General features: G+C 44.7%; 6 protein-coding genes across 6 annotated transcripts; all 6 read left to right on the forward strand.

Annotated features, from left to right (window-relative positions):
• Positions 1–5,294: 5,294 nt before the first annotated feature.
• Positions 5,295–6,914, forward strand: LOC110674315. The gene has a single exon (XM_021838602.1). The coding sequence runs from the start codon at positions 5,295–5,297 to the stop codon at positions 6,912–6,914; it is 1,620 nt and encodes a 539-aa protein (XP_021694294.1).
• A 92-nt stretch (positions 6,915–7,006) lies between these two features.
• On the forward strand, positions 7,007–8,626 carry LOC110674316. Its single transcript, XM_021838603.1, has one exon. It carries the CDS (start codon positions 7,007–7,009, stop codon positions 8,624–8,626), a length of 1,620 nt encoding a protein of 539 aa, XP_021694295.1.
• Positions 8,627–8,716: 90 nt separating this feature from the next.
• On the forward strand, positions 8,717–10,336 carry LOC5567834. The gene has a single exon (XM_001657691.2). It carries the CDS (start codon positions 8,717–8,719, stop codon positions 10,334–10,336), a length of 1,620 nt encoding a protein of 539 aa, XP_001657741.2.
• Positions 10,337–10,427: 91 nt separating this feature from the next.
• Positions 10,428–12,047, forward strand: LOC110674317. Its single transcript, XM_021838604.1, has one exon. The coding sequence runs from the start codon at positions 10,428–10,430 to the stop codon at positions 12,045–12,047; it is 1,620 nt and encodes a 539-aa protein (XP_021694296.1).
• Positions 12,048–12,138: 91 nt separating this feature from the next.
• LOC5567833 lies at positions 12,139–13,758 on the forward strand. The gene has a single exon (XM_001657690.2). It carries the CDS (start codon positions 12,139–12,141, stop codon positions 13,756–13,758), a length of 1,620 nt encoding a protein of 539 aa, XP_001657740.2.
• Positions 13,759–24,794: 11,036 nt separating this feature from the next.
• On the forward strand, positions 24,795–26,414 carry LOC110674318. The gene has a single exon (XM_021838606.1). The coding sequence runs from the start codon at positions 24,795–24,797 to the stop codon at positions 26,412–26,414; it is 1,620 nt and encodes a 539-aa protein (XP_021694298.1).
• The last annotated feature ends 372 nt before the right edge of the window (positions 26,415–26,786 follow it).

The following is a 26,786-nucleotide window of genomic DNA, read 5'->3' on the forward strand; positions in this document are numbered from 1 at the left end:
GTCTAAGCATGTAAAAATGTTCAAATCTGCATATCACGACCTTTGTTGCAAAGCCTTTCTATTCATAAAGAGTATATTTTAAATAAAAATCATGTTTTCCATTTATTATATTTTTTAAAGAAACAAATTAACAAATGAGCGGTAGATGGGTCACACATGAGCGGTGAATGGGTCCCTATATTCTGGATGAGCGGTGATAGGGCCCGTAAGTGGGTATTACTTTTTTATTTTTTCTTAGGGATTCGCATATTTTCAAGCCAGATAAATATTTTTACCATAAAACCAATACAATTATCTAGCTTTTAGCGCAAATCGGGTTACAATATCTTTAAACATAAATTTGTTATATGAAGAATTGCTTGGAAATGATCTTAAATGAGCGGTGGATGGCGTCCTTACGGTACGCCAGCTAGCTGAACCGTTTGCGAAAAAGCCCATTTTTTTGATAAATCTTGGGTATTTCTTCACGGGATATATCTCATATTTCGCTTGGCACACATAGCAAACTTAGTGGCATCGTATAGAGAAAGGATATAGCTTTCATTTAAACTTGAAAAAAATTTGGTGGCCATTTTGAATTTGGCCGCCATCTTGAATTTTGTTAGAAAAATCTATTTTTCACCATTAGCGCACCGCTAGTTTTGAGTTCTGAGATCACCATCATAAAGCTGAGGAAAAATTGCGTGAGATAGGATACAGAAACTAGGTGAGCAATGGTATTTACCCTATCAAATGAACGATTTTCTAAATCACGTTATACGATTTTGGCGTATATGGCGAGTGGAATCAATGCAAACATAATTTTTTGTGCAGCAAAGAAACAAGTTTTCAATCGTTGGTGTATTATTTGAGACAGATGAAGAATAGGAGTATTAATTTGAGTGAAAAAATCTGGCGGCCATCTTGTATTTAGACGCCATCTTGGTTTTAAGTAGTAGAATGAGTTTTCACCTTGTTAGCACACAACATGTTGAATTTCAATGCTACCGTTACACTTATTCTTCTTCTTGTTCTTCTTTTTCCTCACGTTACGTCCCTACTGGAACAGAGCCAGCCTGGTTTCAGCGAGAATTGCTCATATAAGGTCATTAAGATTAAAACTTGCCTATGTGTTGACGTTGAAACAAATTTCTGATATAATATAAATGTACAATTTTATATACTGGTATTAGAGATAAAAATTATAAGTAAGAAACTTAATTCTTTTAGATAATTAGATAGGGCGTGTGGTGGATACGAGTCTGTGACAAATGCGCTCCAGCGCAGAAATAAATGTATAAACAAACCGTCAGCAGAAACTCGATCACGCCACCCGGTCGATAGAACGGGCGATCGAGAATCTGCTAGCTAAGCGAAAAAGGTCACGTTGGCACCACACATAGGAGGTATCGATAGGCTAAGTGAACTTTGAATAAACTTTTCTGAATTTACCATTGATTGAGTGCAGTCGTGTTTCTAGTGTGTGGCTGCGAGATATCACAGCCCCCGATGGTTTGACTGTGCAAAGACTGGCAAAGCTGGCGTGAATTGAACACTCCTTCAAATAATAGATTTCCTTACCAGCAAAAAGTGAATACTTTTCCATTTTTGAAACCACCCCTACAGCAGCAACAGCAGCGATCATTTATTAATCTACCACCACAACAGCAGCAATCATTTAATAATCTACCACCACAACAGCAGCGACCGGTTGACAATTTCAGTAGACCAGGCTCTGCTTATTACAGACGCCCACAATCAGGTCAAATTCCAAATTTTCACCTAGAACAAGAATCAGCGTGTCAAATGCCCGAGATAAACGAATATTATTATTACGACGAGACGAGTCATAACGAATACGACCCGTCACATAATGAAATTAGATACAACCATCAACAAAATCTGTGCAGAGTGTGATGCACAGCAATTTCAAATGCAACACCAACAGCCTGCCATTTAGTCAGAGACGCAGGATGATTTAAATTTTCATGCAGTCGACGAATCCAACCCGTGAAAAATAATAACTTCATTCCATATATCACGTTTAATACTTCCAAAGGAGAATTAAAATTACTAATCGATTCAGGCAGTAATAGAAACTATCTAGCGAGGAAACACGTCAATTTTGAAAAGTGTAGGATTACTCAACCTACCACAGTGAGAAACGTCAGTGGATCTCACGTGATTGATAGATTTGTCGAATTCAACCCTTTCCCGAATATACCAAACACTTCTAAACAAATTTTTCTCGTTTTCGACTTCCACCCGTTCTTTGATGGCCTCATAGGTTATGAAACATTGAAGAACTTGAAAGCCGATATTATTACGTCCTTGAATAAGCTCAGATTTCCTTCAGGTGAGGTACCCATGAAGCGTAAATATCCTGTCGTCAAATCAGTATATTTAAATGCTCACGAGACCAAACCAGTGGATCTAACCACCAAGTCAGTTGGAGATTTCTTTTCGGATAGAGATCTCACAATTGATCCACATTGCTTTATTCATTCAGGGTTGTATAGAGCAGAGAATGGATACGTAAAAATCTTTTTAACCAATCGTTCTTCCGAACCTTGCAGAATAACTTTAACTGCAGATGTTCTGGAAATAGGAATCAACAATTTTGAATGCAGTACCCCTGACATTCCACATAATATTAATCCTGTAGAAAGAAACGCTTTATTCGATCAGCTTAGGACTGACCACCTAAATGCTGACGAAAAGCATAAACTTTTGAAGATTATATCACGACATAGTGATGTATTCTTCTTGAAAGGGGAGCGCCTTTCGTTTACGAATGCGATTAAACATTCGATAAACACGAAAGATGAATCACCCATTCACACGAAATCTTCTGCCATAGAGAAGAGGTAAAGCGTCAGATTGCTGATCTTTTAGATCAAGGCATTATTAGAGCCTCTAATAGTCCTTGGACTTCACCCGTGTGGATCGTTCCAAAAAAAGTTGGATGCCACAGGAACCCGAAAATGGCGATTAGTAATTGACTATCGCAAGTTGAATGAGTAGACGATAGACGATCGATATCCCATTCCTAACATCACGAGCATACTCGATAAATTGGGTCGATGTATGTATTTCACGACTCTCGATCTCGCATCTGGTTTCCACCAAGTAGAAGTCGAAGAGAAAGATATTCCTAAGACAGCATTTAGTGTCGAAAATGGGCACTATGAATTTTTGAGGACTGAAAAACGCGCCCTCAACCTTTCAGCGCGTAATGGATAACGTCGCATTGGTGTCATCTGTCTTGTGTACATGGATGATATCATTGTTTTCTCAACGAGCCTAACAGAACACCTTGACAATCTGGCAAAAATATTCAAGACATTGGAAAAAGACAATCTGAAGGTACAATTGGATAAGAGCGAATTCCTCAAAAAGGAATGCCTTTTTGGGCCATATTGTAACTTCAGAAGGCGTCAAACCAAATCCGGATAAGATCCAGATTATTAGAGAGTGGCCGTTGCCATTGAACGAGAAAGAACTGCGTGGTTTCCTAGGAATCTTAGGATACAATCGCAAATTTATAAGAGATTTTGCGAAAATCGCAAAACCTCTCTCGAACGCTCTAAGAAAGGGAGAAGAAATTACACACTCGAAAGAATTCGTTGCCGCTTTCGAAAGGTGTAAAGGTATTTTATCTAGTAGTAACATACTTCCATACCCCGACTTTTCTAAGCCGTTTATACTCACCACTGATGCTTCAAACTTTGCAGTAGGTGCAGTACTATCTCAAGGTCAGATAGGAAATGATAAGCCGATAGCTGTTACTGAATCGATTCACATTTGAACTGTCGAATCGATTCACCGATTTAATCGAATCCTTTGCATCGATGTTTTTGAATCGATTCGAATCGGATGAAAATTGAAATTTATTAAGTTTGAAATGAAACCAAATACATTTGTATTCGATTTCAACATCTTTCAATCAAATCAGTTTTGAAAACGAATCGAACCGATTTACCACTTCAAGGCTTGTTCAAAATATGATTTCTTCTCCACAAACTTATTGAGAAATATTTAACGATTTCAACGAAATTAATCGAATCAAAAAGTCAAATAAGGAGAATCGATTCACCCGATTTTAGGTGCTCCAAACATCGATTCAAAAAATCGATTAATCGGAATGCAAACATCGATTTTCCAAACATCTGGCTCTCCTAATTCTTGGGGGATTCCGGATCCATATGGCGTCAAATCAGACGTACATTGACCGCCTCCAGACCGCCCTTAAGGCACAATTAATAAACCCGGACTTTTCCGATGGCGTAGAGGTAGCGATTACAAACTTTGCTCAACTGTATTCAGATCCGGAATTCGTCAAGCTTGCATGTGGGATGGATATGTTCTTCGCTGTCTTTCCGCAGCACAATCGAGCAAAGTTGCGTTTTGGAACGTTGATTATGGCGCACAAAGATTGCACGGGCCTGTCTGCAATCACGGCCGGTTGTGAGCTCATGCATCACACCACCCGGGTGTTTTCCCGATGGCTTATGACGCCAGTCCTCAGATCAGATATGAATAGGATGACGATCCCGGGCCAGGAGATCTGTATCCCTTACTCATACAGCCCATATCTCTCGGGGCTCGGCATTGTGGATAAGAGCCCGTATTCAGCCGCACTGAATTGTGGGTTGCATATGTTTACGCATATGATAGGATGCGCGGTTCCAATGGCTCGGTCGGTAAATGCCATTTACTTCCAGCCGTCCGGGCTTCAGGCGATTATCGACAATGCCATTTTGTTCATTTATGCTCATTCCTGCACTGGGTCTCTCCAGATGCAGTTCTTCCGGGCATCGGAAGTCGGAACAGTGAAGAAGGTTGAGGAAGAGTCACGCCACTACATGGAGGAAATGCGCAAGAGGCTCCAAGATTTTAAGAACGAAGAAGGACAGCGAACCGGGTCTGGAGATGAAGAAGAAGATGTATCTCGACCAAGTACTCCTGAATCTTCCCCTAGCGAGGGGGGTGGAGGTGATCTGGAGGATCTCGAGAGTGTTTCAGAGTTAGGAGGTGTGGTGGAAGGCGAGCCTACAAGCCGTGACGCACTAGATTGGTATATGTATATATCCAGATATTACCACGGGTCTCTTCCGGCTAGGATGCGGGATGTTGCTTTCGATAGATGGTCAAAATTAACGGATGTCAGACCAAACACTGTAGGAGAATTCGTCAAGAGGATGAGCAAGAATGTTCAGCCTTGAAAAAAAAAACCAAATCTGCGAGTGTACAGGACATCTCGTACTATCAAGCTTTGATTGTTTCGAATCTTCGATTGTATCCAAACCAAAGAAATGGAGTCTAACACTGGAGTTGACTATGCACGTGTGCGGCCAATGCTCGAGCTAGCTCGGAGCTTCGTAGAGCCCATGACCGATCAGATCAAATACCTGGTTACAGGAGGACTGACTGAGGCTCAGTCGATTGACGCCGATGGAGAGAATAACGAAGATGTAGTTGTACGAGGTATCGGATCTAACCCGATACAGGAGATGCGCCTGGAGAAGGGTATCCCTCCGACATATCCCCTCCAGTGGTTTGCCGCAAATAAATGGAATAAGCCCCCTATCACGCTACCCGGACCCCGAGCAGGAGCGAATCTGAACGATTATTATCACATCATCACCAACACCTACCGTAGAGAGTCTGTGTCTGTTACCTCCTCTCTGACGTTCCTTCAGCTGCTATGTCGGCAAATCACCGGTCTCTTGAGGTTCGACTGGGTGTCACTGGGAGTCCTAATCGATTATAAAGATTCTATGATCAATCCCCTGGATGTATTCACAGTGCGTATCACGGAGATTAACACCAACATCGGATCAAGTCAAGAGGACGTCTCAGACGACATGCTGTATGATCTGGCTCTCCTAATTCTTGGGGGATTCCGGATCCATATGGCGTCAAATCAGACGTACATTGACCGCCTCCAGACCGCCCTTAAGGCACAATTAATAAACCCGGACTTTTCCGATGGCGTAGAGGTAGCGATTACAAACTTTGCTCAACTGTATTCAGATCCAGAATTCGTCAAGCTTGCATGTGGGATGGATATGTTCTTCGCTGTCTTTCCGCAGCACAATCGAGCAAAGTTGCGTTTTGGAACGTTGATTATGGCGCACAAAGATTGCACGGGCCTGTCTGCAATCACGGCCGGTTGTGAGCTCATGCATCACACCACCCGGGTGTTTTCCCGATGGCTTATGACGCCAGTCCTCAGATCAGATATGAATAGGATGACGATCCCGGGCCAGGAGATCTGTATCCCTTACTCATACAGCCCATATCTCTCGGGGCTCGGCATTGTGGATAAGAGCCCGTATTCAGCCGCACTGAATTGTGGGTTGCATATGTTTACGCATATGATAGGATGCGCGGTTCCAATGGCTCGGTCGGTAAATGCCATTTACTTCCAGCCGTCCGGGCTTCAGGCGATTATCGACAATGCCATTTTGTTCATTTATGCTCATTCCTGCACTGGGTCTCTCCAGATGCAGTTCTTCCGGGCATCGGAAGTAAGAACAGTGAAGAAGGTTGAGGAAGAGTCACGCCACTACATGGAGGAAATGCGCAAGAGGCTCCAAGATTTTAAGAACGAAGAAGGACAGCGAACCGGGTCTGGAGATGAAGAAGAAGATGTATCTCGACCAAGTACTCCTGAATCTTCCCCTAGCGAGGGGGGTGGAGGTGATCTGGAGGATCTCGAGAGTGTTTCAGAGTTAGGAGGTGTGGTGGAAGGCGAGCCTACAAGCCGTGACGCACTAGATTGGTATATGTACATATCCAGATATTACCACGGGTCTCTTCCGGCTAGGATGCGGGATGTTGCTTTCGATAGATGGTCAAAATTAACGGATGTCAGACCAAACACTGTAGGAGAATTCGTCAAGAGGATGAGCAAGAATGTTCAGCCTTGAAAAAAAAAAAACCAAATCTGCGAGTGTACAGGACATCTCGTACTATCAAGCTTTGATTGTTTCGAATCTTCGATTGTATCCAAACCAAAGAAATGGAGTCTAACACTGGAGTTGACTATGCACGTGTGCGGCCAATGCTCGAGCTAGCTCGGAGCTTCGTAGAGCCCATGACCGATCAGATCAAATACCTGGTTACAGGAGGACTGACTGAGGCTCAGTCGATTGACGCCGATGGAGAGAATAACGAAGATGTAGTTGTACGAGGTATCGGATCTAACCCGATACAGGAGATGCGCCTGGAGAAGGGTATCCCTCCGACATATCCCCTCCAGTGGTTTGCCGCAAATAAATGGAATAAGCCCCCTATCACGCTACCCGGACCCCGAGCAGGAGCGAATCTGAACGATTATTATCACATCATCACCAACACCTACCGTAGAGAGTCTGTGTCTGTTACCTCCTCTCTGACGTTCCTTCAGCTGCTATGTCGGCAAATCGCCGGTCTCTTGAGGTTCGACTGGGTGTCACTGGGAGTCCTAATCGGTTATAAAGATTCTATGATCAATCCCCTGGATGTATTCACAGTGCGTATCACGGAGATTAACACCAACATCGGATCAAGTCAAGAGGACGTCTCAGACGACATGCTGTATGATCTGGCTCTCCTAATTCTTGGGGGATTCCGGATCCATATGGCGTCAAATCAGACGTACATTGACCGCCTCCAGACCGCCCTTAAGGCACAATTAATAAACCCGGACTTTTCCGATGGCGTAGAGGTAGCGATTACAAACTTTGCTCAACTGTATTCAGATCCGGAATTCGTCAAGCTTGCATGTGGGATGGATATGTTCTTCGCTGTCTTTCCGCAGCACAATCGAGCAAAGTTGCGTTTTGGAACGTTGATTATGGCGCACAAAGATTGCACGGGCCTGTCTGCAATCACGGCCGGTTGTGAGCTCATGCATCACACCACCCGGGTGTTTTCCCGATGGCTTATGACGCCAGTCCTCAGATCAGATATGAATAGGATGACGATCCCGGGCCAGGAGATCTGTATCCCTTACTCATACAGCCCATATCTCTCGGGGCTCGGCATTGTGGATAAGAGCCCGTATTCAGCCGCACTGAATTGTGGGTTGCATATGTTTACGCATATGATAGGATGCGCGGTTCCAATGGCTCGGTCGGTAAATGCCATTTACTTCCAGCCGTCCGGGCTTCAGGCGATTATCGACAATGCCATTTTGTTCATTTATGCTCATTCCTGCACTGGGTCTCTCCAGATGCAGTTCTTCCGGGCATCGGAAGTCGGAACAGTGAAGAAGGTTGAGGAAGAGTCACGCCACTACATGGAGGAAATGCGCAAGAGGCTCCAAGATTTTAAGAACGAAGAAGGACAGCGAACCGGGTCTGGAGATGAAGAAGAAGATGTATCTCGACCAAGTACTCCTGAATCTTCCCCTAGCGAGGGGGGTGGAGGTGATCTGGAGGATCTCGAGAGTGTTTCAGAGTTAGGAGGTGTGGTGGAAGGCGAGCCTACAAGCCGTGACGCACTAGATTGGTATATGTACATATCCAGATATTACCACGGGTCTCTTCCGGCTAGGATGCGGGATGTTGCTTTCGATAGATGGTCAAAATTAACGGATGTCAGACCAAACACTGTAGGAGAATTCGTCAAGAGGATGAGCAAGAATGTTCAGCCTTGAAAAAAAAAACCAAATCTGCGAGTGTACAGGACATCTCGTACTATCAAGCTTTGATTGTTTCGAATCTTCGATTGTATCCAAACCAAAGAAATGGAGTCTAACACTGGAGTTGACTATGCACGTGTGCGGCCAATGCTCGAGCTAGCTCGGAGCTTCGTAGAGCCCATGACCGATCAGATCAAATACCTGGTTACAGGAGGACTGACTGAGGCTCAGTCGATTGACGCCGATGGAGAGAATAACGAAGATGTAGTTGTACGAGGTATCGGATCTAACCCGATACAGGAGATGCGCCTGGAGAAGGGTATCCCTCCGACATATCCCCTCCAGTGGTTTGCCGCAAATAAATGGAATAAGCCCCCTATCACGCTACCCGGACCCCGAGCAGGAGCGAATCTGAACGATTATTATCACATCATCACCAACACCTACCGTAGAGAGTCTGTGTCTGTTACCTCCTCTCTGACGTTCCTTCAGCTGCTATGTCGGCAAATCGCCGGTCTCTTGAGGTTCGACTGGGTGTCACTGGGAGTCCTAATCGGTTATAAAGATTCTATGATCAATCCCCTGGATGTATTCACAGTGCGTATCACGGAGATTAACACCAACATCGGATCAAGTCAAGAGGACGTCTCAGACGACATGCTGTATGATCTGGCTCTCCTAATTCTTGGGGGATTCCGGATCCATATGGCGTCAAATCAGACGTACATTGACCGCCTCCAGACCGCCCTTAAGGCACAATTAATAAACCCGGACTTTTCCGATGGCGTAGAGGTAGCGATTACAAACTTTGCTCAACTGTATTCAGATCCGGAATTCGTCAAGCTTGCATGTGGGATGGATATGTTCTTCGCTGTCTTTCCGCAGCACAATCGAGCAAAGTTGCGTTTTGGAACGTTGATTATGGCGCACAAAGATTGCACGGGCCTGTCTGCAATCACGGCCGGTTGTGAGCTCATGCATCACACCACCCGGGTGTTTTCCCGATGGCTTATGACGCCAGTCCTCAGATCAGATATGAATAGGATGACGATCCCGGGCCAGGAGATCTGTATCCCTTACTCATACAGCCCATATCTCTCGGGGCTCGGCATTGTGGATAAGAGCCCGTATTCAGCCGCACTGAATTGTGGGTTGCATATGTTTACGCATATGATAGGATGCGCGGTTCCAATGGCTCGGTCGGTAAATGCCATTTACTTCCAGCCGTCCGGGCTTCAGGCGATTATCGACAATGCCATTTTGTTCATTTATGCTCATTCCTGCACTGGGTCTCTCCAGATGCAGTTCTTCCGGGCATCGGAAGTCGGAACAGTGAAGAAGGTTGAGGAAGAGTCACGCCACTACATGGAGGAAATGCGCAAGAGGCTCCAAGATTTTAAGAACGAAGAAGGACAGCGAACCGGGTCTGGAGATGAAGAAGAAGATGTATCTCGACCAAGTACTCCTGAATCTTCCCCTAGCGAGGGGGGTGGAGGTGATCTGGAGGATCTCGAGAGTGTTTCAGAGTTAGGAGGTGTGGTGGAAGGCGAGCCTACAAGCCGTGACGCACTAGATTGGTATATGTACATATCCAGATATTACCACGGGTCTCTTCCGGCTAGGATGCGGGATGTTGCTTTCGATAGATGGTCAAAATTAACGGATGTCAGACCAAACACTGTAGGAGAATTCGTCAAGAGGATGAGCAAGAATGTTCAGCCTTGAAAAAAAAAAACCAAATCTGCGAGTGTACAGGACATCTCGTACTATCAAGCTTTGATTGTTTCGAATCTTCGATTGTATCCAAACCAAAGAAATGGAGTCTAACACTGGAGTTGACTATGCACGTGTGCGGCCAATGCTCGAGCTAGCTCGGAGCTTCGTAGAGCCCATGACCGATCAGATCAAATACCTGGTTACAGGAGGACTGACTGAGGCTCAGTCGATTGACGCCGATGGAGAGAATAACGAAGATGTAGTTGTACGAGGTATCGGATCTAACCCGATACAGGAGATGCGCCTGGAGAAGGGTATCCCTCCGACATATCCCCTCCAGTGGTTTGCCGCAAATAAATGGAATAAGCCCCCTATCACGCTACCCGGACCCCGAGCAGGAGCGAATCTGAACGATTATTATCACATCATCACCAACACCTACCGTAGAGAGTCTGTGTCTGTTACCTCCTCTCTGACGTTCCTTCAGCTGCTATGTCGGCAAATCGCCGGTCTCTTGAGGTTCGACTGGGTGTCACTGGGAGTCCTAATCGGTTATAAAGATTCTATGATCAATCCCCTGGATGTATTCACAGTGCGTATCACGGAGATTAACACCAACATCGGATCAAGTCAAGAGGACGTCTCAGACGACATGCTGTATGATCTGGCTCTCCTAATTCTTGGGGGATTCCGGATCCATATGGCGTCAAATCAGACGTACATTGACCGCCTCCAGACCGCCCTTAAGGCACAATTAATAAACCCGGACTTTTCCGATGGCGTAGAGGTAGCGATTACAAACTTTGCTCAACTGTATTCAGATCCGGAATTCGTCAAGCTTGCATGTGGGATGGATATGTTCTTCGCTGTCTTTCCGCAGCACAATCGAGCAAAGTTGCGTTTTGGAACGTTGATTATGGCGCACAAAGATTGCACGGGCCTGTCTGCAATCACGGCCGGTTGTGAGCTCATGCATCACACCACCCGGGTGTTTTCCCGATGGCTTATGACGCCAGTCCTCAGATCAGATATGAATAGGATGACGATCCCGGGCCAGGAGATCTGTATCCCTTACTCGTACAGCCCATATCTCTCGGGGCTCGGCATTGTGGATAAGAGCCCGTATTCAGCCGCACTGAATTGTGGGTTGCATATGTTTACGCATATGATAGGATGCGCGGTTCCAATGGCTCGGTCGGTAAATGCCATTTACTTCCAGCCGTCCGGGCTTCAGGCGATTATCGACAATGCCATTTTGTTCATTTATGCTCATTCCTGCACTGGGTCTCTCCAGATGCAGTTCTTCCGGGCATCGGAAGTCGGAACAGTGAAGAAGGTTGAGGAAGAGTCACGCCACTACATGGAGGAAATGCGCAAGAGGCTCCAAGATTTTAAGAACGAAGAAGGACAGCGAACCGGGTCTGGAGATGAAGAAGAAGATGTATCTCGACCAAGTACTCCTGAATCTTCCCCTAGCGAGGGGGGTGGAGGTGATCTGGAGGATCTCGAGAGTGTTTCAGAGTTAGGAGGTGTGGTGGAAGGCGAGCCTACAAGCCGTGACGCACTAGATTGGTATATGTACATATCCAGATATTACCACGGGTCTCTTCCGGCTAGGATGCGGGATGTTGCTTTCGATAGATGGTCAAAATTAACGGATGTCAGACCAAACACTGTAGGAGAATTCGTCAAGAGGATGAGCAAGAATGTTCAGCCTTGAAAAAAAAAAACCAAATCTGCGAGTGTACAGGACATCTCGTACTATCAAGCTTTGATTGTTTCGAATCTTCGATTGTATCCAAACCAAAGAAATGGAGTCTAACACTGGAGTTGACTATGCACGTGTGCGGCCAATGCTCGAGCTAGCTCGGAGCTTCGTAGAGCCCATGACCGATCAGATCAAATACCTGGTTACAGGAGGACTGACTGAGGCTCAGTCGATTGACGCCGATGGAGAGAATAACGAAGATGTAGTTGTACGAGGTATCGGATCTAACCCGATACAGGAGATGCGCCTGGAGAAGGGTATCCCTCCGACATATCCCCTCCAGTGGTTTGCCGCAAATAAATGGAATAAGCCCCCTATCACGCTACCCGGACCCCGAGCAGGAGCGAATCTGAACGATTATTATCACATCATCACCAACACCTACCGTAGAGAGTCTGTGTCTGTTACCTCCTCTCTGACGTTCCTTCAGCTGCTATGTCGGCAAATCACCGGTCTCTTGAGGTTCGACTGGGTGTCACTGGGAGTCCTAATCGGTTATAAAGATTCTATGATCAATCCCCTGGATGTATTCACAGTGCGTATCACGGAGATTAACACCAACATCGGATCAAGTCAAGAGGACGTCTCAGACGACATGCTGTATGATCTGGCTCTCCTAATTCTTGGGGGATTCCGGATCCATATGGCGTCAAATCAGACGTACATTGACCGCCTCCAGACCGCCCTTAAGGCACAATTAATAAACCCGGACTTTTCCGATGGCGTAGAGGTAGCGATTACAAACTTTGCTCAACTGTATTCAGATCCGGAATTCGTCAAGCTTGCATGTGGGATGGATATGTTCTTCGCTGTCTTTCCGCAGCACAATCGAGCAAAGTTGCGTTTTGGAACGTTGATTATGGCGCACAAAGATTGCACGGGCCTGTCTGCAATCACGGCCGGTTGTGAGCTCATGCATCACACCACCCGGGTGTTTTCCCGATGGCTTATGACGCCAGTCCTCAGATCAGATATGAATAGGATGACGATCCCGGGCCAGGAGATCTGTATCCCTTACTCATACAGCCCATATCTCTCGGGGCTCGGCATTGTGGATAAGAGCCCGTATTCAGCCGCACTGAATTGTGGGTTGCATATGTTTACGCATATGATAGGATGCGCGGTTCCAATGGCTCGGTCGGTAAATGCCATTTACTTCCAGCCGTCCGGGCTTCAGGCGATTATCGACAATGCCATTTTGTTCATTTATGCTCATTCCTGCACTGGGTCTCTCCAGATGCAGTTCTTCCGGGCATCGGAAGTCGGAACAGTGAAGAAGGTTGAGGAAGAGTCACGCCACTACATGGAGGAAATGCGCAAGAGGCTCCAAGATTTTAAGAACGAAGAAGGACAGCGAACCGGGTCTGGAGATGAAGAAGAAGATGTATCTCGACCAAGTACTCCTGAATCTTCCCCTAGCGAGGGGGGTGGAGGTGATCTGGAGGATCTCGAGAGTGTTTCAGAGTTAGGAGGTGTGGTGGAAGGCGAGCCTACAAGCCGTGACGCACTAGATTGGTATATGTACATATCCAGATATTACCACGGGTCTTTTCCGGCTAGGATGCGGGATGTTGCTTTCGATAGATGGTCAAAATTAACGGATGTCAGACCAAACACTGTAGGAGAATTCGTCAAGAGGATGAGCAAGAATGTTCAGCCTTGAAAAAAAAAAAACCAAATCTGCGAGTGTACAGGACATCTCGTACTATCAAGCTTTGATTGTTTCGAATCTTCGATTGTATCCAAACCAAAGAAATGGAGTCTAACACTGGAGTTGACTATGCACGTGTGCGGCCAATGCTCGAGCTAGCTCGGAGCTTCGTAGAGCCCATGACCGATCAGATCAAATACCTGGTTACAGGAGGACTGACTGAGGCTCAGTCGATTGACGCCGATGGAGAGAATAACGAAGATGTAGTTGTACGAGGTATCGGATCTAACCCGATACAGGAGATGCGCCTGGAGAAGGGTATCCCTCCGACATATCCCCTCCAGTGGTTTGCCGCAAATAAATGGAATAAGCCCCCTATCACGCTACCCGGACCCCGAGCAGGAGCGAATCTGAACGATTATTATCACATCATCACCAACACCTACCGTAGAGAGTCTGTGTCTGTTACCTCCTCTCTGACGTTCCTTCAGCTGCTATGTCGGCAAATCGCCGGTCTCTTGAGGTTCGACTGGGTGTCACTGGGAGTCCTAATCGGTTATAAAGATTCTATGATCAATCCCCTGGATGTATTCACAGTGCGTATCACGGAGATTAACACCAACATCGGATCAAGTCAAGAGGACGTCTCAGACGACATGCTGTATGATCTGGCTCTCCTAATTCTTGGGGGATTCCGGATCCATATGGCGTCAAATCAGACGTACATTGACCGCCTCCAGACCGCCCTTAAGGCACAATTAATAAACCCGGACTTTTCCGATGGCGTAGAGGTAGCGATTACAAACTTTGCTCAACTGTATTCAGATCCGGAATTCGTCAAGCTTGCATGTGGGATGGATATGTTCTTCGCTGTCTTTCCGCAGCACAATCGAGCAAAGTTGCGTTTTGGAACGTTGATTATGGCGCACAAAGATTGCACGGGCCTGTCTGCAATCACGGCCGGTTGTGAGCTCATGCATCACACCACCCGGGTGTTTTCCCCGATGGCTTATGACGCCAGTCCTCAGATCAGATATGAATAGGATGACGATCCCGGGCCAGGAGATCTGTATCCCTTACTCATACAGCCCATATCTCTCGGGGCTCGGCATTGTGGATAAGAGCCCGTATTCAGCCGCACTGAATTGTGGGTTGCATATGTTTACGCATATGATAGGATGCGCGGTTCCAATGGCTCGGTCGGTAAATGCCATTTACTTCCAGCCGTCCGGGCTTCAGGCGATTATCGACAATGCCATTTTGTTCATTTATGCTCATTCCTGCACTGGGTCTCTCCAGATGCAGTTCTTCCGGGCATCGGAAGTCGGAACAGTGAAGAAGGTTGAGGAAGAGTCACGCCACTACATGGAGGAAATGCGCAAGAGGCTCCAAGATTTTAAGAACGAAGAAGGACAGCGAACCGGGTCTGGAGATGAAGAAGAAGATGTATCTCGACCAAGTACTCCTGAATCTTCCCCTAGCGAGGGGGGTGGAGGTGATCTGGAGGATTTCGAGAGTGTTTCAGAGTTAGGAGGTGTGGTGGAAGGCGAGCCTACAAGCCGTGACGCACTAGATTGGTATATGTACATATCCAGATATTACCACGGGTCTTTTCCGGCTAGGATGCGGGATGTTGCTTTCGATAGATGGTCAAAATTAACGGATGTCAGACCAAACACTGTAGGAGAATTCGTCAAGAGGATGAGCAAGAATGTTCAGCCTTGAAAAAAAAAAAACCAAATCTGCGAGTGTACAGGACATCTCGTACTATCAAGCTTTGATTGTTTCGAATCTTCGATTGTATCCAAACCAAAGAAATGGAGTCTAACACTGGAGTTGACTATGCACGTGTGCGGCCAATGCTCGAGCTAGCTCGGAGCTTCGTAGAGCCCATGACCGATCAGATCAAATACCTGGTTACAGGAGGACTGACTGAGGCTCAGTCGATTGACGCCGATGGAGAGAATAACGAAGATGTAGTTGTACGAGGTATCGGATCTAACCCGATACAGGAGATGCGCCTGGAGAAGGGTATCCCTCCGACATATCCCCTCCAGTGGTTTGCCGCAAATAAATGGAATAAGCCCCCTATCACGCTACCCGGACCCCGAGCAGGAGCGAATCTGAACGATTATTATCACATCATCACCAACACCTACCGTAGAGAGTCTGTGTCTGTTACCTCCTCTCTGACGTTCCTTCAGCTGCTATGTCGGCAAATCGCCGGTCTCTTGAGGTTCGACTGGGTGTCACTGGGAGTCCTAATCGGTTATAAAGATTCTATGATCAATCCCCTGGATGTATTCACAGTGCGTATCACGGAGATTAACACCAACATCGGATCAAGTCAAGAGGACGTCTCAGACGACATACTGTATGATCTGGCTCTCCTAATTCTTGGGGGATTCCGGATCCATATGGCGTCAAATCAGACGTACATTGACCGCCTCCAGACCGCCCTTAAGGCACAATTAATAAACCCGGACTTTTCCGATGGCGTAGAGGTAGCGATTACAAACTTTGCTCAACTGTATTCAGATCCGGAATTCGTCAAGCTTGCATGTGGGATGGATATGTTCTTCGCTGTCTTTCCGCAGCACAATCGAGCAAAGTTGCGTTTTGGAACGTTGATTATGGCGCACAAAGATTGCACGGGCCTGTCTGCAATCACGGCCGGTTGTGAGCTCATGCATCACACCACCCGGGTGTTTTCCCGATGGCTTATGACGCCAGTCCTCAGATCAGATATGAATAGGATGACGATCCCGGGCCAGGAGATCTGTATCCCTTACTCATACAGCCCATATCTCTCGGGGCTCGGCATTGTGGATAAGAGCCCGTATTCAGCCGCACTGAATTGTGGGTTGCATATGTTTACGCATATGATAGGATGCGCGGTTCCAATGGCTCGGTCGGTAAATGCCATTTACTTCCAGCCGTCCGGGCTTCAGGCGATTATCGACAATGCCATTTTGTTCATTTATGCTCATTCCTGCACTGGGTCTCTCCAGATGCAGTTCTTCCGGGCATCGGAAGTCGGAACAGTGAAGAAGGTTGAGGAAGAGTCACGCCACTACATGGAGGAAATGCGCAAGAGGCTCCAAGATTTTAAGAACGAAGAAGGACAGCGAACCGGGTCTGGAGATGAAGAAGAAGATGTATCTCGACCAAGTACTCCTGAATCTTCCCCTAGCGAGGGGGGTGGAGGTGATCTGGAGGATCTCGAGAGTGTTTCAGAGTTAGGAGGTGTGGTGGAAGGCGAGCCTACAAGCCGTGACGCACTAGATTGGTATATGTACATATCCAGATATTACCACGGGTCTCTTCCGGCTAGGATGCGGGATGTTGCTTTCGATAGATGGTCAAAATTAACGGATGTCAGACCAAACACTGTAGGAGAATTCGTCAAGAGGATGAGCAAGAATGTTCAGCCTTGAAAAAAAAAAAACAAATCTGCGAGTGTACAGGACATCTCGTACTATCAAGCTTTGATTGTTTCGAATCTTCGATTGTATCCAAACCAAAGAAATGGAGTCTAACACTGGAGTTGACTATGCACGTGTGCGGCCAATGCTCGAGCTAGCTCGGAGCTTCGTAGAGCCCATGACCGATCAGATCAAATACCTGGTTACAGGAGGACTGACTGAGGCTCAGTCGATTGACGCCGATGGAGAGAATAACGAAGATGTAGTTGTACGAGGTATCGGATCTAACCCGATACAGGAGATGCGCCTGGAGAAGGGTATCCCTCCGACATATCCCCTCCAGTGGTTTGCCGCAAATAAATGGAATAAGCCCCCTATCACGCTACCCGGACCCCGAGCAGGAGCGAATCTGAACGATTATTATCACATCATCACCAACACCTACCGTAGAGAGTCTGTGTCTGTTACCTCCTCTCTGACGTTCCTTCAGCTGCTATGTCGGCAAATCGCCGGTTTCTTGAGGTTCGACTGGGTGTCACTGGGAGTCCTAATCGGTTATAAAGATTCTATGATCAATCCCCTGGATGTATTCACAGTGCGTATCACGGAGATTAACACCAACATCGGATCAAGTCAAGAGGACGTCTCAGACGACATACTGTATGATCTGGCTCTCCTAATTCTTGGGGGATTCCGGATCCATATGGCGTCAAATCAGACGTACATTGACCGCCTCCAGACCGCCCTTAAGGCACAATTAATAAACCCGGACTTTTCCGATGGCGTAGAGGTAGCGATTACAAACTTTGCTCAACTGTATTCAGATCCGGAATTCGTCAAGCTTGCATGTGGGATGGATATGTTCTTCGCTGTCTTTCCGCAGCACAATCGAGCAAAGTTGCGTTTTGGAACGTTGATTATGGCGCACAAAGATTGCACGGGCCTGTCTGCAATCACGGCCGGTTGTGAGCTCATGCATCACACCACCCGGGTGTTTTCCCGATGGCTTATGACGCCAGTCCTCAGATCAGATATGAATAGGATGACGATCCCGGGCCAGGAGATCTGTATCCCGGGACTCGGGACTCGGCATTGTGGATAAGAGCCCGTATTCAGCCGCACTGAATTGTGGGTTGCATATGTTTACGCATATGATAGGATGCGCGGTTCCAATGGCTCGGTCGGTAAATGCCATTTACTTCCAGCCGTCCGGGCTTCAGGCGATTATCGACAATGCCATTTTGTTCATTTATGCTCATTCCTGCACTGGGTCTCTCCAGATGCAGTTCTTCCGGGCATCGGAAGTCGGAACAGTGAAGAAGGTTGAGGAAGAGTCACGCCACTACATGGAGGAAATGCGCAAGAGGCTCCAAGATTTTAAGAACGAAGAAGGACAGCGAACCGGGTCTGGCGATGAAGAAGAAGATGTTGTGGTGGATGCGGCCCTGTATACGCGTTGGACTTATCCATAAACGCAAATTAAAGTAAACAACACATCAGCAGAAAGGCGATCACGCCACCCGGGCGATGAACGCATTTATGCTGATGTAGCGAAAAGGGTCACGTATGCACCACCGCGCGATAGCATGTAGGTCTAAATAAGAATCAATAAATTCATTCCTAGTTAGAACCCCGAACTAGTCGCGTCGTCTCTTCGATGACCATCCCAACCTCCACGTTCTATTACATGGCGATCCTGCCAGGAGGGATAATAATAGGGAATTGAACGATCCAGTGAAACTATCATGGCAGGAGTGGAAAAGTGAACAATTGAACGATGCAGTGAAACTATTCCCCCAAGTTGAGTGGATAATTGAACAACACAACACAGTGAAACCATTCCTCCCCAGGAAAAGTGGACAATTGAACAGACTAGTGAAACCGTTTCCCCCTAAACAAAGCGAAAAATCGAATGGACTTTTGTCCTAAATGATCGTGTATTATTCGTGACGTGAAAATGGGATGGTTTTCCGCCGATGAGGTGGTTACCCCAGTAATTAATAATGTGAACGATCATCACACCACACTGGAATCGCGAGTAGACAATTATGTGTACACACTATGTGTGCTTCAGTTACGCGAAATTAGAGACAGATTAACAAAACGTGCAAACAAGGGGTTTTCAGCCGCCGAAACAGTTGCACAGCTAAAGATTGCACATCATCTTTTTGGATTAGCAGCCGCGGCCGTGGTTAAGCAGAAAATGCCTTGGGCAATATCTAATGACTTGGTGATGATAGTTCAAGACATTGAAGATGTTATGCAGTGGAATGCTGAATGAGTGGAGGAATCAATGCAGAAACGGAGAGGCAGCAGAGGACAACGATCAACAACCTGAACGATAGGAGGTATTTTAATATTATTATTATCTCATGTAAAAGTTTTTAAAGTGAATTATTATCTCATGTAAAAGTTTTTAAACTAAGATTTAATTGACTGTAACTAATGTGTGTATTAAGTATGGAAAATATGTCAACTGTTTACATTTTTTTATTTTTTTGCCAATGTTTCGAATACTTACCACTGTCAATGATTGGATCAATCTGAAATAAGTTGTCTATGTATTTGCCGCATTTATGGGCGATGTTAGACACCAAATTGAAAAATTAATTGGCTACCTTGTGGTCAATTTATTGAATTTTAAGAAAAGTCCTAATAGGGAGTATCTTCGCGATACCCTTATCAAGAAACGAGCATATTGTGAAGGTATTTTCAATCAGGCGCTTGATATAATCCATAAATCTGGAAATAAATTGCAATTAATTGAATTTGAAGTCTACATAGATAAATTAAACGTGCTGAGGAAGCAGCTAGACCAACTGATAACGGAAAAATTGAAGAAACTTGAAATGGCACCGAAACTGGATATCTCGCTTGCCCTTAAATTGGTAAAACCGTTCGATGGATCTGTCATCGAGTTGACAAGATATATCGAAAGCGTCGAACTATTAAGAGATTATGCGGAAGATGTTCCAGAGGCAGCTATTCTCAAGTTTCTGAAAACCACTCTAGTTGGGTCAGCTCACGGAACAATTGATGGACAAAATACAATTCAACAAGCGATAACAACCTTGAAGCAAAAATTTTCCATAAAGGTGACCCCCAGAGCAGTGGAAAGCGAAATGCATTCCATGAAGCAAAATCAAAAAACAATTTCAGATTTTGGCTTCGAAATTGAAAAGTTAACTGCCAAGCTTGCAGCTGCACATGTATCCTCAGGAACATTTGTCAGCGAAGCAGCCGCAGCAAATATAGTACAGCCGATTGCCGTAGAAGCGTTCATTGATGGACTCAGAGATCCATCAACGAAATTCTTCTTACGAGCTAGGAACCCAATGACACTAAACAAAGCCATATCAGATGCACTTGAATGTACCCCAAGTACATCTAAAAGCACAAATGAAACTGCTTTGTGGTGTGGTTTCCAATATCAAGGACACCATAACGGTGGTAGAAACCGTGGTTATTACCGAGGAAGAGGTTCCTACGGTAATAGAAGTCGTGGTAATTTCCAAAACTCCAGAGGAAGAGGTGGTAATTATCAAAACTACCAAAATTCCTATGGAACCAGAGGCAGAGGTTTTCACCAGCAAAATCCACAAGGTCCAGGTAGAGGATCTAATAGGGGTGGAAACCAATATAATAATCAACGTGGACAATATAATCCCCACGGTGTTAATGTGGCAGAACAGGCACCGTCTCAACAACAACAACAACAACCAAGACGCAATAATTCGTCTCAACAACCACATGAAGAGGAAGCTAACCTGATCGATCTTTTTCGCTAATTTTGATGCGAAAAGAGCTCTCAGAGCAAAGTTTCTATTATTTAACCAACAATTAGAATTAATAGTGGACAGTGGAGCTTCCTGCTGTCTGATTGATAGAAGATTTTTACCTGAGCATATTCATATTAATAAGTCTCACACTCTTGAAGTAGTTGGTGTAAACGGAATCACCAGTACACTGGGATTTATAGATACTTTATTGGAGTACAACTCGAGAGAATACCCAGTTAGATTTCATGTTATGGAACAATTGCCATCTCACGTAGTGGGATTAATAGGTACCAATTTTTTGACAGAATTCGGAGCAACTATTGATTTCGCCCGAATGAAAATGGAGTTCAAAAACCCAAGAAATGAATATTTTACAATACCTGCTAGAACTGAAATGATTAAATATATCCAGACAAACTTTACCGACACATGTGTTGTATTGAATCAGGAAATACAACCACATGTCTTTATAGCAAATGCTATTGTACAACCGTTGAACGGAAGAATACCTGTTCGAATGGTTAATGTCAAAAATAAGCCAGTTAAAATTTCAGAACTGAAACCAATAATCAAACCTGCTAATGATTATTTAGTTTTATCGACAGGGCATAGTGCAAGTAAAACAGATAGAATCCAACAACTTCTCAAGGAGTTAGACTTAAATCACTTGCCAAAAACCGAAAAGCAACATGTCGAGCAAATTTGTTCCAAATATGCTGACATATTTTGCTTAGAAAATGACCAGTTAACAGTAACCGATATTTACAGTCCAGTCATCAAAGTAAAAAAAGATGCGCAACCAATCTATAGCAAAGCATATAAATTGCCGCATACTCAAAAAATTGAAGTGGAAGAGCAAATTCAAAAAATGGTCAAAGACAAAATTATTGAAAAGGCAACTTCCGCCTGGAACAGCCCAATTTTGCTTGTCCCGAAGAAGAGTTCTGATGACAAGAAAAAATGGAGACTAGTTATCGATTACAGGAAATTGAACACTGTAGTCGAGGATGATAAGTTCCCATTACCAAACATTGAAGATATAATTGACGCGCTTGCGGGTGCGAAATACTTTTCACATTTAGACCTGTCTCAAGGGTACTATCAGTGTCTTTTAAGACCGGAGGATAGACCAGTGACAGCGTTCTCGACACCATCTGGGCAGTATCAAATGACGAGACTACCCATGGGTCTTAAAATTAGCCCATCATCATTTTCTCGTCTAATGACGATAGCGATGTCGGGGCTTGACACAACGAAATGTCTTGTCTATTTAGACGATATTATCGTTTTTGGAAAGTCAATCGAGGAACACAATAGGAACTTGATTGCCGTATTTGAAAAGCTAAGAAGAGTTAATTTAAAACTGAATCCCAAAAAATGTAATTTCTTTAAAACAGAATTAATTTACCTAGGACATTTAATATCAGCAGAAGGAATTAAGCCTGATCCTGCTAAAGTTGAGGCAGTGAAAAAATGGCCTACTCCTTCCAATGCTGACGAAGTCAAAAGATTTGTAGCTTTCGCTAATTATTACCGAAAACACATAAAGAATTTTGCAAACCTTTGTGCACCATTGAATCGCCTAACGAGAAAAAATGAGAAATTTATTTGGAATTATGAATGTGAACAAACATTCAATGAATTGAAAAAATGTTTTGTAGACCCACCAATACTAGATTATCCCAATTTTGACAAAACAAATACGTTTCACTTGCATACTGACGCGTCAGGCTATGCGATAGGTGCAGTCTTATCAAACGATAATGGCAAGCCTATTGCATATGCCAGTAAAACGCTAAATCAAGCTGAAACAAACTACCCTACAATTGAGAAAGAACTACTGGCCTTGGTATGGGCAATTAGACATTTTCGACCGTATCTTTATGGAAGAAAATTCATTGTTCATACTGACCACAGGCCGTTAGTATATCTGTTCTCACTAACGGATCCTTCGAGCAGGCTAACGAAATTTCGTTTAGCTTTGGAGGAATATGATTTTGACACTTATTACATACCAGGAAAAGATAACGTCGTAGCGGACGCGCTATCACGCATATCTATTTCTGATCTAAAAACAATGACTATGACAGTAACAACAAGATCAAAAAGCAAAATAAATGCACAAAATCACCCATCTGACGCGGAAGGAATTGATCACCCTAAAACATCAGATTGGGAATATATAGAGATAAAAGTCTGTCCTGAGATTGAAAAAATAGAATTCTCCCCAAAAGAAATAAAAGTACCGCGAATAAGTACGTTAGTTCACCTACGGGGAATAATGGAAAAAGTAACGGTTTACTTAAAAAGTAAGAAAGATGTGCACATAATTATCAGAAGAAGTAAAAGCGCGCTATACATTATTGAAAATTTAAAGAATTTGAATCTAAAAGGTATACCTAAAATAACAATAATCGGGGATGACGTAAAGGAAATAAAAGACAGCAAAGACAGAACAACAATCATAAATGATTATCACATATTACCAACGGCTGGTCATGCGGGAATTAATAGAACCTTGCATACCATCCAGCAGAAATTTTACTGGCCAAACATGAAACAAGATATCAGAAAATTCATCAAAAGTTGTGAATTGTGCCAGAAAAACAGAATAATGCATAAAGCAAAAACACCAATGATTGTAACTACAACGGCTATAGCAGCATTTGATATTATTTATTTGGATTTAGTTGGTCCGTTATTGCCGAGTTCAGAAGGAAACCAATATATCCTTACTACGCAGTGTGATTTAACAAAATTTGTCACTGCTACAGCGATAAAAGATAAATCAACTGAGACAGTAGCTAAAGCCTTTGTAGAAACGATTATTTTAAACTATGGAATACCAGCAAAAATTGTAACGGATAAGGGAAAAGAATTTATGTCAAAGCTATTTTCAGAAATTTGTGAATTATTGAAAATAACCAAACTGAATTCAACGGCGTACCATCATGAAACAATTGGTGGACTGGAAAACTCCCATAAAAGTCTAGGAAATTTTTTGCGGATATATTGCGGAAATTCACCTCTAAATTGGGACAATTGGTTGAAATATTACCAATTTGCCTACAACACGACAGTGCACACCACTACAAACAAAACTCCGTTTGAACTTGTATTTGGTAGAATGTGCACCTTACCAACAAATATATGCGACATAAAAATAATTGATCCGATCTATGATTTTGATAACTATTCAAAACTACTGAAGTTTAAATTGCAAACTTCACAAAAAGAAGTAAGAGAAAAACTTATCAAGGAAAAATTAAAACGAAATGAAAACCATAATAAAAATGCTTCAAACAAGATTTATAATCAAGGAGATCTAGTTTTATTGAAAAATGAAAATGGTTCAAAGATGGACAATATATATATTGGACCATATCGAGTTGTTAATGACGAAGGTCCCAATGTAAAAATAGAAATAGGCAACAAGGCAATGTAAAATAGAAATAGGCAACGTTCTATTACAATGTATCTCGACCAAGTACTCCTGAATCTTCCCCTAGCGAGGGGGGTGGAGGTGATCTGGAGGATCTCGAGAGTGTTTCAGAGTTAGGAGGTGTGGTGGAAGGCGAGCCTACAAGCCGTGACGCACTAGATTGGTATATGTACATATCCAGATATTACCACGGGTCTCTTCCGGCTAGGATGCGGGATGTTGCTTTCGATAGATGGTCAAAATTAACGGATGTCAGACCAAACACTGTAGGAGAATTCGTCAAGAGGATGAGCAAGAATGTTCAGCCTTGAAAAAAAAAAACCAAATCTGCGAGTGTACAGGACATCTCGTACTATCAAGCTTTGATTGTTTCGAATCTTCGATTGTATCCAAACCAAAGAAATGGAGTCTAACACTGGAGTTGACTATGCACGTGTGCGGCCAATGCTCGAGCTAGCTCGGAGCTTCGTAGAGCCCATGACCGATCAGATCAAATACCTGGTTACAGGAGGACTGACTGAGGCTCAGTCGATTGACGCCGATGGAGAGAATAACGAAGATGTAGTTGTACGAGGTATCGGATCTAACCCGATACAGGAGATGCGCCTGGAGAAGGGTATCCCTCCGACATATCCCCTCCAGTGGTTTGCCGCAAATAAATGGAATAAGCCCCCTATCACGCTACCCGGACCCCGAGCAGGAGCGAATCTGAACGATTATTATCACATCATCACCAACACCTACCGTAGAGAGTCTGTGTCTGTTACCTCCTCTCTGACGTTCCTTCAGCTGCTATGTCGGCAAATCACCGGTCTCTTGAGGTTCGACTGGGTGTCACTGGGAGTCCTAATCGGTTATAAAGATCCTATGATCAATCCCCTGGATGTATTCACAGTGCGTATCACGGAGATTAACACCAACATCGGATCAAGTCAAGAGGACGTCTCAGACGACATGCTGTATGATCTGGCTCTCCTAATTCTTGGGGGATTCCGGATCCATATGGCGTCAAATCAGACGTACATTGACCGCCTCCAGACCGCCCTTAAGGCACAATTAATAAACCCGGACTTTTCCGATGGCGTAGAGGTAGCGATTACAAACTTTGCTCAACTGTATTCAGATCCGGAATTCGTCAAGCTTGCATGTGGGATGGATATGTTCTTCGCTGTCTTTCCGCAGCACAATCGAGCAAAGTTGCGTTTTGGAACGTTGATTATGGCGCACAAAGATTGCACGGGCCTGTCTGCAATCACGGCCGGTTGTGAGCTCATGCATCACACCACCCGGGTGTTTTCCCGATGGCTTATGACGCCAGTCCTCAGATCAGATATGAATAGGATGACGATCCCGGGCCAGGAGATCTGTATCCCTTACTCATACAGCCCATATCTCTCGGGGCTCGGCATTGTGGATAAGAGCCCGTATTCAGCCGCACTGAATTGTGGGTTGCATATGTTTACGCATATGATAGGATGCGCGGTTCCAATGGCTCGGTCTGTAAATGCCATTTACTTCCAGCCGTCCGGGCTTCAGGCGATTATCGACAATGCCATTTTGTTCATTTATGCTCATTCCTGCACTGGGTCTCTCCAGATGCAGTTCTTCCGGGCATCGGAAGTCGGAACAGTGAAGAAGGTTGAGGAAGAGTCACGCCACTACATGGAGGAAATGCGCAAGAGGCTCCAAGATTTTAAGAACGAAGAAGGACAGCGAACCGGGTCTGGAGATGAAGAAGAAGATGTATCTCGACCAAGTACTCCTGAATCTTCCCCTAGCGAGGGGGGTGGAGGTGATCTGGAGGATCTCGAGAGTGTTTCAGAGTTAGGAGGTGTGGTGGAAGGCGAGCCTACAAGCCGTGACGCACTAGATTGGTATATGTATATATCCAGATATTACCACGGGTCTCTTCCGGCTAGGATGCGGGATGTTGCTTTCGATAGATGGTCAAAATTAACGGATGTCAGACCAAACACTGTAGGAGAATTCGTCAAGAGGATGAGCAAGAATGTTCAGCCTTGAAAAAAAAAAAACCAAATCTGCGAGTGTACAGCTAATGGGGCGCTTGCTTCCTTAGCAAACTGACGATCACAATTGCCTTCTACATTTCATCCTCACTCGGGGCACCAGCAATCTTTTACACTGACTCGGAAATTAGTGGCTCAAACGGAAAAACTGCACTCGAAAACGACATTGCTTAGTGCGGCAGCACTATCAGGACTGATGCTGAGGTTTTGCAACGGGAAAACAGGTACTGGAGTCTTTGCTGTACTTGCTTGAAGTCAAACTGGATACTGTGCTTTCGCTCACTCAATGGTTCGATGATGGCTTTCAACAGCTCATGTTCTATTGGTTTCGCCAGCGGCCACTCGTTCCAAAGGGATATCAAATTAT

This window comes from Aedes aegypti, chromosome 1 (genome assembly GCF_002204515.2).
Source record: "Aedes aegypti strain LVP_AGWG chromosome 1, AaegL5.0 Primary Assembly, whole genome shotgun sequence".
NCBI classification, from domain to species: Eukaryota; Metazoa; Arthropoda; class Insecta; order Diptera; family Culicidae; genus Aedes; species Aedes aegypti.